Source organism: Porites lutea, chromosome 1 (genome assembly GCF_958299795.1).
Source record: "Porites lutea chromosome 1, jaPorLute2.1, whole genome shotgun sequence".
In the NCBI taxonomy this organism is placed as follows: Eukaryota; Metazoa; Cnidaria; class Anthozoa; order Scleractinia; family Poritidae; genus Porites; species Porites lutea.
The window spans coordinates 21689612-21703824 of NC_133201.1; the positions used below are offsets into that span (position 1 = coordinate 21689612).

Here is a 14213-nt window from a genome sequence, read left to right on the forward strand (position 1 = left end):
ATACTGCTCCTCTATTCTCCAAATTGGAAATTCTAGATATTTTCCAAATTAATACGTTCGATACTGCTAAATTTGTGTTTCGCTACCACAATAATCTGCTGCCTCCACTCTTCCGCAATCTGTTTATGACAAACAGTCAAGTCCATAGACATGACACAAGAACAGCTAGTAATTATCGAGTGCATTCCTGTCGTACGAACATCAAGAAATTCACAATTCTTTACCAAGGACCTAGAATCTGGAACTGTCTTCCTGTATCCCTTCCTTGTCAAGCTTTTCTGTCTTAAAGAACAAAGTGATAGAGTTTTTATTAAAATAGTTACTAAATTAGTTTAGCCGGACTTCTTCGCAGCCCTTATTTCTTATAATATTGTAATGTCGAGTTGACCTCTCTTTATAAGCCTGGTGGTTTCTTGAGGTCTCCTCGCCTAACAACCTGCTGTATCTTGTTAAATTTGTTGAACCTGCTGTATCTTGTTCAATTTGTTGTAAAAAAAGGCTAATAAATGATGATGATGATGATGATGATGATGATGATGATGAAACAAGCAAAAGGTATATAAATGTATCAAACACTTTTGTTCTGCGTTTACATGACAGTGTTCAGTTCCACGACAACAATTTTCAACGCTAGGAAATTATCATTAAAAGATTCTTTATCAGGTTAGTGCTGTGCAACGTCTCTCTGCTCATGTTCCTCTTCGTCATCATCGCCAAGCTCTTCCTCAACGCTCGTGCTGCTGCTAGAGTCGCTTTCATCGTTTTCAGTCATAGCATACTCTTCAGGCTACATGAAGAAGTACACGTTATCTCTAACCTCCGGCTTGAAGTTTGTGATAATTCTGCTTCCTGTGGCGTTGCTGAAATGGTTTCCTTGCAAGAGCTGTGCAATGTATGCCGCATCTCGATCGAAAAGCAATTCGGAAACTTTCTCAACGTCGATGCACCTTTCAGGGACGGCAAGGCAAGGAGGATACAGAAGACATTTTGGAAGATCATTACCTAGCGGGTTTCCGACACAAATACTATACACTCGTTGGACGTTGTTTTCAAACCATTTCTTTTTTCTTGCATTCGATTTTCGACATTTTTCATTTTTTCTTCTTCCCTTGCTGATGCGGTCTCTATGTAGGCCCTTGAAAATGCTACAAAAACTGTCTTTACTTTCTTCTAGTGTCTCTGCATCCCGCGTTACCTTTTGCACCTTAGCCTCGACGCACTTGATCTGCTTTACATTGAAATCGTGAGCAAATTCTTCTCCTTGCTTCAAGATAAGCCCATTAGACTGGAAAAGCGTAGAATCATGTTCTTTCAAGGCTTTCACTGAAGGATTACCTTAAGCACCTTGAGGTGATGGAGTTCAAAAAGAAGAAGAGAGCAGAGGAGCGTGCGAGGGAGAGCCAGAAAACCAAGGAAAAAGTCTATGCTGATTATGCTTGGAAAGATCTGTGTGAAGATTCGACCAAACTGAAACAGCCTCGAGTGCCCGAGCTTAACAAGTACCTCAAGCATCATGGAATACACCAACACATCAAAAGCCCTAAGAACGACAAGGTGAAGGTAATCGCAAGGCATTGGCTTCTCCAAATGAATCCTGAAGGCCCTGATCCATTAATTCTGCAAACACGACTGAGAGAAAGAGATGGAGCTGATAAAGATCCTTACAAGACAGTGACAGCGATGAAGATGAGTACAGCAGAAGTGAAAGCGATGATAATGATAAGAGCGACAATGATTCCATCAACTCTGGGGGTGAAGATGTCATCCTTGCCTTTATCGATGACGAGGAAGAAGTTGAGAGGCTAGCAACGACACGCTCTGGAAGATTCATAAACCAAAGATCAGAAATTGACTTTTCTTTCTTTTGATTCTCTACATTTTTTTCTGTTTGAAAAATAGTGAAGAAGTGCCTTAGCAAATGGACAGAATTTATTTTTTGAATTAACAGAAGTCGCTGCTACATCTGTAGAATGAGTTGTCAACAGCTTTACATTGAACAGATGTTACAAATCATATTGTACACTGCAAAATATATACATGTCAGGTTTAATTGTGATAATGTCTCTTTTGAAAGGGGGGGGGGTCCACCCGAATGAAAATGACCGTCTGTTGGGGGGGGGGGGGGCATGAGAAAAAATGAGGACTGAGTGGGGGGGTCATGGTAATTCGTAATGGGAGTTCAAAAAATTCCACCAGCCCCCCCTACCTCGTAAAAAATGAACAGTCCCTTATCGTCAAAGAGCACATCAATGATATCACGGGATCCGTTCTGATTAATCTTGTCACGAACATGACAACTATATTTATCCAAATTCACGAGAGGACTGGAGCTTTATGGACTTGCTGATATCATAAGGCAAAAGCCAGAAATACGCAAGGCACTATTTGTGATGGGGCATGAAAAGGATGTTGATGCAAATTATGTGTTTCCCCTTATGAAACCAGTTTATTCTGTGGAGGGGTCAACTAGAAAGGAGGTTGAGGGGTCTGTGATGGACAGCTTTCGAGACGTTTTGATATCTTTGGAAGATGAGCAGAAAATCAGTGGATATACTGAGGCTCTAACTTGGAATTATGATGACGGTGAAGACAGGAGAAGTGAAAGGCAGCAAAGTGACAAACAGCCGGCGGAAGAATTTCAAACAGCATATGTTTATGTGGCCGGTGTCTTAGGTTGGCTTACTAGTCAAAGACACCGACCCATTGATGGGGATCCCCTCACAATTATTGTTAACTTTGACCACGATTGTTTGGATCGTAACCCAAAGCACACTATCTGTTTTCCACGTGTTGCAGCACGTGGAAGGGAGTTAACTCTTCCAGTGTGTAACATGGGTGACACAACAATTTCGCCATACTTTCCTTCTCGCATACTGTAAGGGCCAATCTTTTTTTAAGGCCGTAGAGACCTGCAGCATTTCTTGGTTTCTAGCTAAGTCCATTGTGTGTGTTTCATAAAATGGTCATATTCATGCCATTGAACGTGCAACTGTGTTAGTTAAGATTGTGGTTGCAGAGAAGGCATTTTTATTCTTTACATTTTAAAGTTCTTTCTCTGCTTGATGATGGTCCATAAACTACAGTGTAAAGTATAGTGGTTTTAAGGGAGGAATGAAGTGGAATGAAATAACTCTTCCCCCAAACAACTTACTCTAGTACATGTGATTGTGGCTTGTGCACCATGTACCAAGTCCCAGGTGACATCATGAAGCACACAACAATGTAGAACAAGCACACTCAAACTACAACAAACAAAATGCACTGGAAGAAAAGTAAAGAGTAACAATGGATGTGGTCCATGGTGTACAAGTCATTATTGTTAATGACATGTACAACATCAAGCAATAATTTCTTCTCAAGAACTTGTAAACCAAGTAATTGCCTCTTTGCTAATACCATATGTTACTTGTTTGTTTTGTTCACGTTTCCTGGGCTAGACTCAGTGGGTGCGTAGAGTTAAAAACTGGATTTAAGGGTAAATATGATCATCCGTGAGAAATTGTAAACCTTTGTGAAGGATGTTTTGCTTCTGTTAGAAGAGAGGTTGTGTTTCTCAATGAAACAATCTGATTGACATTAACAAATATTATGGTTAAGAGAAAGGTTTTTTCCTGACCTCGCATCTTTTACCCTTTAGTGGGTCTGTAAAAATGTGTTATTGTAATTTCAATTTAATAGTTTTTAATTCTTTATAAATTGAAACAGAAAACTTTGAAGTGAGCAAGCCATGTTAAGTTCCTTTTCTGAGCCACCTTACAGAAGTATTGACTGATTTACTGAAAAAAAAAAAAGAAACAAAATTTAAAAGGCTTCTGCCCTAGGCAAACATGTGTCACATCGAACATGTTAGTTATTGAAGGTCTGGCACTGGAATAAAGTTTCGTTCTATTTGTTGTTACCCGGGTGAATGATGTAAGGTTTAATGCCGCATTGCCTTCAATCAAGTTTTATTGCATTTTTCGGTACTAGGTTCAAACAATTGAATTTGTTTGGTGGCCTGAGCAAAATGTTAAACAAATGCACATGCAGAAAACAAATTGCTTAATGGTGTTTAGTAAAGATTTCAAATCCATTTGGCTTCCTTATTTGACATCATAGGACAAAGTAATACAACAGTGTTGGTGATGTTGGCTATGTATGTCCAAGGCTTTTGGGCCTGTGTTCACGTCAACTCACAATAAAAATGTTCACCCTGCCCGCTTCAGTTGGGTAACAGTTCATGCCACGCAGTTTATTAACTTGTTTAGTTACTTGCTTTAGGTGTGTATTTTTTTAATTTCTTTAAAAATTGTTGCTCATTTTAGTGCATTACTGACAAAGTGATGCCTAGTCTTCAAGCAAATATATATAATACATGCAACACACACTGCACTTGACTCAATACCTTATATATGTATGTGGTACGAAACTAAATGGTAAAAAAATGCCAAGTCAAGTCTACAGTTGATTTATCCATCCTGTTGTTATTATTTATTTATACATATGAATTTATATAACATAGGATGAGTAAATCAACGGTAGACTTGACTTGGCATTTTATTACTCTTTAGTTTCGTAGTATACAACTAGTGTAGCACTCATCAGATAAGATCGCCAAATGCCACCCTGCAACACGACACAAATTTATAATACACGTACAACCGTTGGAAATTTAATACTATCATTTCTACAGAGGATGAGCGGTGATCTGTTATTCATTTTTTCTTTCACGCACACCGTGTCATATTTAAATTTAGTCTTTTCCATTTGAACATTGTCAACTGCAATTGCTTTGTTTCAAGACCAGAATCAAAGTTACAGTAATAGAATACGACAATGGAATGGTTTTCAATAATTATTGTGTTGTGAAACGAAAACCAAAGTATTACTGTGGGAAATAACCAACCAACTGAATCAAGCAATCAGAACTTAAGCAAATACATGTGGCCAGCGCCAAGTGCCCGAAAACATGTGCGACTGAGTTGGTTTCCATTTCACTTCTGCCAGATTGGTCGAGAAAGTAACACGATTGTATAGCCAATCACAGCGTGTAGTTATGAAAAATTTAAGTTATTACAGAATTCGTAAAAACATAACAACTTTCTTTAATTTTCCAGACATGTTTCGACGGTACATCCGTCATCTTCAGTGTTACATATTTTGAAATCGCCGTTGAATTTAAAGCGCGCGCGATCTTACAAAGTTCGTTACATTGCGTTGTCAATATTGCATACTAAAACAAAGTTAAATGAGTGACGCTTAGTTCTTTACAGGGAGAGAGTCAGGTTAATGTGTTTCACCTGCTGGTTGAGATCGGGCTTCTCCCATTTTATAAACATGGATTGTTTAAGCTTCACCTGGTACTTAGTGGCTGCAGAGTCCAGGATCTCGAAGCAATCCGGTGTGCAGGATGCTCTACAAAACTCTGAACCCTGCAGATGTTTAAAAACGTTCGAAGACTTGTCTGAAAGTAAGTGCTCGCGCACTCGTGTGGAGAAGTGTCGGCTGGTTTCACCAACATAACAAGCATTACAACTTGCACACGAAAATTTATAGACCACACGCGTGCGTAACCCCTCAGGGACAGCATCTTTCACATTAAAAAGATTCCTGACTTTGAAAGTAGTAAAGACTAACCTTAAATCAATAGGTTTACATAACCGGTTAGCAAGTTTGCGTATACTCCTCTGTGCCGTGACTGAGAAGTGCCCAACGTAAGGGATTTTGAAGAAGAACTTAGGCGTTTCCTGGGGCTCGACTCCTGAATAGGGCTGTGTTTTCCCTCCCTTGACTGCTGTCTGAATATATTTAGAAATATATTTGTTGATAAGGTTTTCAGGGAAGAGATTCCTCCGCAGAATGACAGACAATTTTTGAAGGTCAGTATGGAACCCCATCCAAGTGTTGTTTATCTTAAAAGTTCTATGAATCAAGGTTTTGATTAACCCCAATTTGTAGGTAAAGGGGCAAAAACTCAGATAACTAGTGAGCAGACCTGTGAAAGTCTTTTTCCGGTAAACGGTGGTTGCACTTTGGTGTGGGTCAGTGCTGTTGATTAGAACATCTAGGAAAGGTAGAACATGGTCAGTTTCCCGCTCCATTGTAAAGCGTGTATTGGGGTGTTGATTGTTGATGTAATTGAAGAAAAGGGTTGCATCCCGTTCAGAGTGGAAAAGGCAAAATTTTCAAAATATGTAACACTGAAGATGACGGATGTACCGTCGAAACATGTCTGGAAAATTAAAGAAAGTTGTTATGTTTTTACGACTATCTATATTGTTGCTGCTATCTAGACCTTTTGGATCAATCATCTACGACTTGGCAGCCAAGTACAATGGACGGGTCAACATTTCTGACCTCCGTAAGTTTGAGAAGCTCTCAATCAAAACACGGAAATCTGAGTTGGATCTAGCGTTCTTACGCAATTGCAAGTCTCTCAATGTCTTTCCCAAGTTTCTTTGCTTCCACTTGCCCGCAAACATGGACAGGCAAGACGCTCTTGGAATTAGAAGAAAGCTGCTGAAAAGCGCCATCAACAGACGCACCAAGGAACATCACAGATTAGTCCTCGAAAGGGACAAACTCAAGAATCGCATTTCTGAAACACTAAGCAGTATTGACCGTTATATTCTTCACAAGTCTGTTGACCACAACGTGACAAAAGGGGTCAAGGAATTCATCAAAACCCACGAAAAGAAACTTAAAAACCTCACGAAAAACTCGGTCCTTCCTTTCACGCCAGATGAGGTTGTCACCAATCTTTCATCTGTTGCTCTCAACGCTGATCAGTTGAATGTTCTCAAATATGGGCTTACGCACTCGATTTGCCCACCCTCGATCAACAAAACGGACATCTTCGCATGAATTGAATTGATTAGTCAGATGATGTTAAAGAACCTCAAGGAGAGCAAGGACACGGGCAAACTGGCTACGGAACTGTCACATTTGGCTCACACGTACGTATCATCATATCGACCCACGGCCTCGGATTTGAAAAAGCACAGGATTCTAAAAGAACTAAGAAAGAACAAGAACATTGTAATATTGAAACCGGATAAGGGTAATGGGGTAGTAATTTTAGATAGAGTAGAATATGACAAGGGTTTATTTAAAATCATTAACGACACTACTAAATTCAGGGTCCTTACATCCGACCCTACTCTTACCCGGGAAGGGAAACTACAGCGATATCTCAGGGAACTTAAGAAAAAAGGTCACTTTGATCCTGATGTCTATGAGACCATTTATCCAAGTGGATCTCAGCCTGCCAGGATATATGGTCTCCCTAAGATGCACAAACCACGAGCGCCAAATTCCACCCCTCCATTTCGGCCCATAGTTTCCTCTATAGGCACCTACAACTACAGCTTGGCTAAATACTTAAGTAATCTCCTCCAACCTCATATTCCGTCCACATTCATTGCTTCAGATTCCTTCACTTTTGTGAAGGAAATCAATGATCTATCTTTGCACGGGATGTTTATGGTCTCCTTCGATGTTGAAAGCCTCTTCACCAACATCCCTCTAGATGATTGTATCGACCTTGCCGTCAAATATATTACTGAGGGTAATCCAGGGTTGAAACTTAGTAAAAATGAGCTCAAAAGGCTGTTTGAGTTTGCTACCAAGGAAACTAACTTCCTGTTCAAAGGTAACTTCTATGATCAGGTGGATGGTGTAGCCATGGGGTCCCCCCTTGCCCCTGTTCTCGCCAATCTCTTTATGGGTCACCATGAGAATATATGGTTGGATCAATACGGGGATTCAGAGGTATTATTCTATCGTCGCTATGTAGACGATACATTTTGCCTTTTCCACTCCGAACGGGATGCAACCCTTTTCTTCAATTACATCAACAATCAATACCCCAATATACGCTTTACAATGGAGCGGGAAACTGACCATGTTCTACCTTTCCTAGATGTTCTAATCAACAGCACTGACCCACACCAAAGTGCAACCACCGTTTACCGGAAAAAGACTTTCACAGGTCTGCTCACTAGTTATCTGAGTTTTTGCCCCTTTACCTACAAATTGGGGTTAATCAAAACCTTGATTCATAGAACTTTTAAGATAAACAACACTTGGATGGGGTTCCATACTGACCTTCAAAAATTGTCTGTCATTCTGCGGAGGAATCTCTTCCCTGAAAACCTTATCAACAAATATATTTCTAAATATATTCAGACAGCAGTCAAGGGAGGGAAAACACAGCCCTATTCAGGAGTCGAGCCCCAGGAAACGCCTAAGTTCTTCTTCAAAATCCCTTACGTTGGGCACTTCTCAGTCACGGCACAGAGGAGTATACGCAAACTTGCTAACCGGTTATGTAAACCTATTGATTTAAGGTTAGTCTTTACTACTTTCAAAGTCAGGAATCTTTTTAATGTGAAAGATGCTGTCCCTGAGGGGTTACGCACGCGTGTGGTCTATAAATTTTCGTGTGCAAGTTGTAATGCTTGTTATGTTGGTGAAACCAGCCGACACTTCTCCACACGAGTGCGCGAGCACTTACTTTCAGATAAGTCTTCGAACGTTTTTAAACACCTGCAGGGTTCAGAGTTTTGTAGAGCATCCTGCACACCGGATTGCTTCGAGATCCTGGACTCTGCAGCCACTAAGTACCAGGTGAAGCTTAAACAATCCATGTTTATAAAATGGGAGAAGCCCGATCTCAACCAGCAGGTGAAACACATTAACCTGACTCTCTCCCTGTAAAGAACTAAGCGTCACTCATTTAACTTTGTTTTAGTACGCAATATTGACAACGCAATGTAACGAACTTTGTAAGATCGCGCGCGCTTTAAATTCAACGGCGATTTCAAAATATGTAACACTGAAGATGACGGATGTACCGTCGAAACATGTCTGGAAAATTAAAGAAAGTTGTTATGTTTTTACGACTATCTATATTGTTGCTGCTATCTAGACCTATTACAGAATTATTTTCAATACCGAACTGAAAACTGCTCTAATTGAAATCAATTACTTTGATAAGTATTCTTTGTTCAGTACCATTCCTGCGCTAGAAATGTCAGTTGTTTCCTTTTTGACATGCACAAAGCTCCTGGTTTTGCTAACGAACGTAGACAAAACTATGAGGAATACCCATGAAGGGCAGCATGCATTAATTTTTTGTACAGTTGAAGTGCTTCTTGCCAATTGTCTGGCAAAGGCATTGAAAGACTAATTCTAGCATAATCAAAGTATTCCTGATGTTCATTGTCAGTGCCATCTAACTCTTCAGTTATATGCTGTGTACCAAATTCAATTTTAGCAGCAGGTACATCAACTAGGCAATTCTTTGCACCATGAAGGTCAGGCAAAAAGGAGGAGTTTGCATATATGCCATCATGCTTTGCGTTTGAACTATATTATCAAACTCTATTCGTCACGTGATACTGTTAGTTCAAGATGGACGCCGTGGAGAGAAGGCCGTGCGACGTGAAGCTATTTAAAGATAATCGCTACGTATGGCTTCATTGTACCGATTTGGAAAGCCGATTCGAGCTTACAGTCAAAAGCTTCCCACTTTTGAAGGTCAAGCTTGTTTACGGCCACTTTTCGTTCATGTGGGATTTGTCGGAACGAAGACTAGTAATGTTGCCCGACTCGGATGATGCGATGTCGAAATTAACTGGAGTAAAATCGCCTTGTTGTATCGACGTGAAGTCAAGTGCCGTATTTGATGTGAGTATTTTTTCCTTTCTAAGGGTTGAACCCAATTTGATTGTGTTTTTACCCATTTGTTGGGTACATTGAGTTTCACCCGATGTCTTATCTCACCTCTTTCCGCAGCTTAATAAGCTCAGGTCTTCTTTGCTTTCATAACACAAAACTTTTTTGTACCAGGTTGCCCCTGAAGAAACTGATGACAACGAAGGAGCGAAAATGGCTGTTATCTGGGATTTTGAGCCCACGACCGGTATGACAGGAGCAGCAATACAACCAGAAGAAAAACCAGCAGACCACATGGTGTCCGTTCCGAGGCTTGCCTTCGATGAAGTGTCGTGCAACTGCACTCAATTTCCTGGCGTTGGTGACATAGTTCGCACACCAGACACAGGAGCAATTGCAGCACGGTTGCAAAATCTCGATTTAAGCGGTATACCGGATGCATGTGGCGATACAGATGATGAGAACGATAAGGAAAGTGAGGAAGAGGGTACTCGCGATGAATCAAATAGCGAAGCGGAGGAGGAATTGTTTACAGAGTTGATGCAGTTGAAAGGAAGCAGTTACCACGATTCTTTTCAAAGTAGCCTCGAAAAGTGCAAGGAAAGATTATTGGAAAAAGAAAAAATCGATCTCCGTTTACAATTCGAACCCACAAACGTTCGAGACGAGAACGCTATAGTTGTCCAAGCAAGTTTGTCTGCAGGAGAAGGAGGCTGGCAATCAATTGGATACATCCCTGCTGTTAAAGTCCGCAAAGTCACTATTGCTATGAGAAAGCGAGAAGTAAGACTTGTCACCCTTAAAACTGTATTTTATCAATTTGTTTTTGACATTGGGCAAAAAAATATTTTCCTGCAATTTCAGTGTCTAAGATTGGCAGGTGGCCCCCTAACAAAAAAGACTACAAGTACAATGACAAAATTTAGGTTTTTAAATAATAATTGAAAACTATTTCCTATTTTTATTGACTGTAGATGAATGAAAGGGGATATTTATGTGTTTTCATATTTTATATGTAGAACATTTCAAGTTCAATCAAAACAGGTTTTGCAGCTTAGTTGTCACATGGTACAAAACCAGCATCCAGGGATGCAAACTGTGTTAAAATGACGAAAACAAAAGATAGAGCATCTGCAATCCTTTCAAAGTTTACTGCGAAATTTGCTTCCAAGCAGGGAGTTTTTGTACCATGTGATTATTAACCTACAAAGAAGCCATAGTTTCGTGTGTAAAGGTCTTTGTGACCAGGTGTAAGAGTTGAACAACTCAGGCCACCTATTTGAACAGTTTCATCATGTTTCATCTAGTTCCCATCTAGTTCACTGTTATTGGTAAGCAACAATAAGAGTGGTGACACGTTCTTGTTTAGAAACCAAAGTCGTGTTCCTTGTACCTTTTATTCAACCAAGATAAAGCATAATGCAGAGTCATGTTGATATTGATTAAGTCATATTAAATTATAATGATTATTGAAAATAAATTAGTTATTTCACAAGAGGAAAAGCTTATCTACATAAATCCAAAAACATATTTTGCTTAGGTGAAAAGCTGTAATCTGTATGCATGTCTCCGAAATCACTAACCCTTCCACTCCAACCAATGGTTATAATAAAGAATTCTCACTAATAAAAATATTCAAGGAGATGGAACTGAACAGAATTCTTGCCTCAATTTTCAATTTTAACACTGAACAAATATTTCCGTAGACTTAATAAATTATTGAAGTTCTTGAATTGAAGAAAATTGGGCTGACATAACTGTGTTTAGGGGTGAAAGGTTGAAATATTTGGAGTGAATCTCATTTGTTTAATTGAAACAGTGCATTTTGCATTAAAACTAATAATATTAACAATGTACTTGTCACCACAACAAAAATGCTTGTTTGCATTACAACACTAATAATGTTACCAAAAACTATTCAAGGATGGTGCTTTATTTGGTGTTTGCTTGCTTGACTGACCGAGCCACTATACCAATGGAAACCCAGAGCAAATTTGAGCATGCAGTGAGGAAAAATTATGCCAGAAAAGACTTCTCATATATTATTTTTCCCGTTTGTTTTTTTGTCAGCATTTACTATTACCTTTTTACTAAGGATCTGCCCAATGATCCTTTTAAAGCTATTTGTCATTGGTGATTAGATATGTGTGTTATCAGTTTGTTGTTACAATAATAAACTGATCGATAATATATATTCTACTCCATTGAAGAACAAATAAAAGCTTTATGTGAAGAATGTCATACATGAAATACATGAATGTCATACATGAAATATTTTCCTTGCTCTAGGTGTATCAGTGTTGCATGATGATTCTTGAGATCGGCGCTTGCTCTCAGGTTTACCCGGAGAGTCGAACGTAGGTACATGACTACGTTTTAGACTTCCCTCCTCCATAACAAACAAACCTAAAAGGAACAATTCAGGACGTCGGATGAATATTTCTAGTGATTTAAAACTTAAATAATACCAAAGGAATCCAAAATAAACCTAACGATACATACAAATATGTCTATTGCAAATCCATAAAACAAAGCACGTAGAAAAGGAACAAGATCATGCGGAAATTTGCATCACACAAAAGCACCGTCAATTCTTAACAGACCAAAATTTGCACGCTTTTCTTGATCGTCTACGGTTAAAACTAGAGAGGTCAAAAGAGGTCAAGACCCGTTTTCTCAATATTCAACCTTCACTTTCTGAAATGGAACTACCGTTGAGATTTATATTTGCATTAAACATTATGCAAATTAATAAAGAAAGGAACCACTCGACTGTAAACCCAAACACAAAGGCGCGCTATTGAAAAACCACTCTATTGTTTCATTGAATTCTTCACGCTTGACGACCATAAAGCGCAGAAAAAATAAATCTAACGAAAACTCGAAAGAAAAATTCGTAAAAAATGGTAAAATCATTTACCTAGAGTACGCCAAAATTGGCAAAATGGCAGGCTAAAAATCACTCGTTACCGGAAAGACGACCGCCTTCGACCCGCCATTTTCATAACAAGCGTAACGAAATTGCACCAAAGCATGCTGGGATATATGCAAAATCCTCCTTTGTCAGGCAAGAAGAAAAGCGAGTCTGGACGTCCTGGTACACTGTCATTTCTTGACTTTCGAATTCTGTGTGTGTTCCACTGCTCTTTCACAGAATCAAGCTCTTTTTGCAGTACTTTGGTAAAACAATACCACAGGCATTCCAGACTTATCTCAGATGTACTGTCCACGATACCCTGAAACTCAAAATCGCTTAAAAAAATCCTCGACCATACGCAATGATTTTTTGAATAATATCTACACCAGCCCTCAGTTCTCTGATTCCTTGGGAAGAGACGTATCGATGTACTTCAGGGTTATCACGAAAGAAAGATTGCATAGCTGCTGCCACTCCATTTTCAGCGCCCAAATCTGTGATCAGTTCTACAGGACAACCAATTCTGAAACTGTTCTGGCGTAAAAAGTGGCTATTTTGTTTGGTGAGTTATTGGAATGAGTAATTTCTAACCACAAAATCCTCCGGCTAAATTCATCAATTGCACCATGGATGGGAAAGCCCCAACACTAAAGTTTCTCATATCCATCGATATGCCAGAAATAGTTAGGCCCAGGATTCTGACATACTCGTCTTTTTAAGCAATGCGATCCATCTCCTTTAAAAGATCTTGAACAATTACTCTGGGAGTTGGAAGATTTCCTTCCGAATATGACCCGACCAGTCACACCTTAATCTTATATAAAATGGGGAAGTTAGGCTACAGTAACTCACAGTCACGAATCAGGTGTGATGCCCGCAGGCGAGAGAAGAAATAAAACGTACACTATTAAAGGTGTGGGATCTGGTAGGTGTAATGAGCGAGCCCTCTGATTTGAGTTACGAAGTCAACTCTTTATAGACCTTAATTGGTCGTTCGCCACTAGTTTACAGCTTTAACTTACCTTTCCCACAGTTGCCACAAAAGTTGCAATTGTCGACATTTCTTCCGCAGTTGCTGCAAAACATCCTGACGACAAAACTATGTGCAGGAACAAAATGGCGGTCGGCTCAAGGCCGAGTGAAAACTGGACATAGTTTCGTTCTCTGACCGCTGACCGTTTAATCTTGTTTTTGATGTCAGGATTTTGTATTTGATGTGAGTAACTTGTATTTGATGTGAGCAATTTGTTTTTGATGGGAGTAATTTGTATTTGATGTGACAGTTGTGGGCCACCGTAATTTTCACCTTGTTTTCGTTACCCAAATTTTTAAGATCACAGTTAGCCTATCAATCAACCATTTTTCAAGAAATAGCACTGAAAGCTTATGAAGTTCCATCAAATAGATTTAAATGATCACCTAAGATTAACTGCTTCCCTACTAAACTGTCATTGTCAAATTAATAAGAAATAAGGGAAGAACATGGTGGAGAATTTGCATTTTGACATTAAAGCTAAAGGGGTTTAGGTGGCTATGTACAATTGAAATGTATTTTGTAAGTCCCTTTTATGCTCTGCCCACCTCTATTACAGCTCTATTTCCCATCAGAGTTCATTGAAGTAAATAAATGAATAACCCT

General features: G+C 39.3%; 1 protein-coding gene and 1 pseudogene across 1 annotated transcript; one reads left to right on the forward strand and one right to left on the reverse strand.

The window, feature by feature from the left end:
* The first annotated feature begins 6861 nt into the window (after positions 1-6861).
* LOC140926245 (uncharacterized) lies at positions 6862-8611 on the forward strand. The gene is made up of 3 exons (XM_073376021.1): positions 6862-7749; positions 8167-8327; positions 8533-8611. Exons 1-3 carry the CDS (start codon positions 6862-6864, stop codon positions 8609-8611), a joined length of 1128 nt encoding a protein of 375 aa, XP_073232122.1.
* Positions 8612-9074: 463 nt separating this feature from the next.
* LOC140926255 (uncharacterized) lies at positions 9075-13635 on the reverse strand (annotated as a pseudogene).
* Between the last annotated feature and the right edge of the window lie 578 nt (positions 13636-14213).

Bases quoted from the DNA above. Each gene is read 5' to 3' on its own strand.
- LOC140926245 (XM_073376021.1), top strand. From the start codon at position 6,862: ATGATGTTAAAGAACCTCAAGGAGAGCAAGGACACGGGCAAACTGGCT. The intron at 7,750-8,166 runs GTATTATTCTAT...AAATATATTCAG, and splicing joins ATCAATACGGGGATTCAGAG to ACAGCAGTCAAGGGAGGGAA. The intron at 8,328-8,532 runs GTTAGTCTTTAC...AAACACCTGCAG, and splicing joins TGTAAACCTATTGATTTAAG to GGTTCAGAGTTTTGTAGAGC.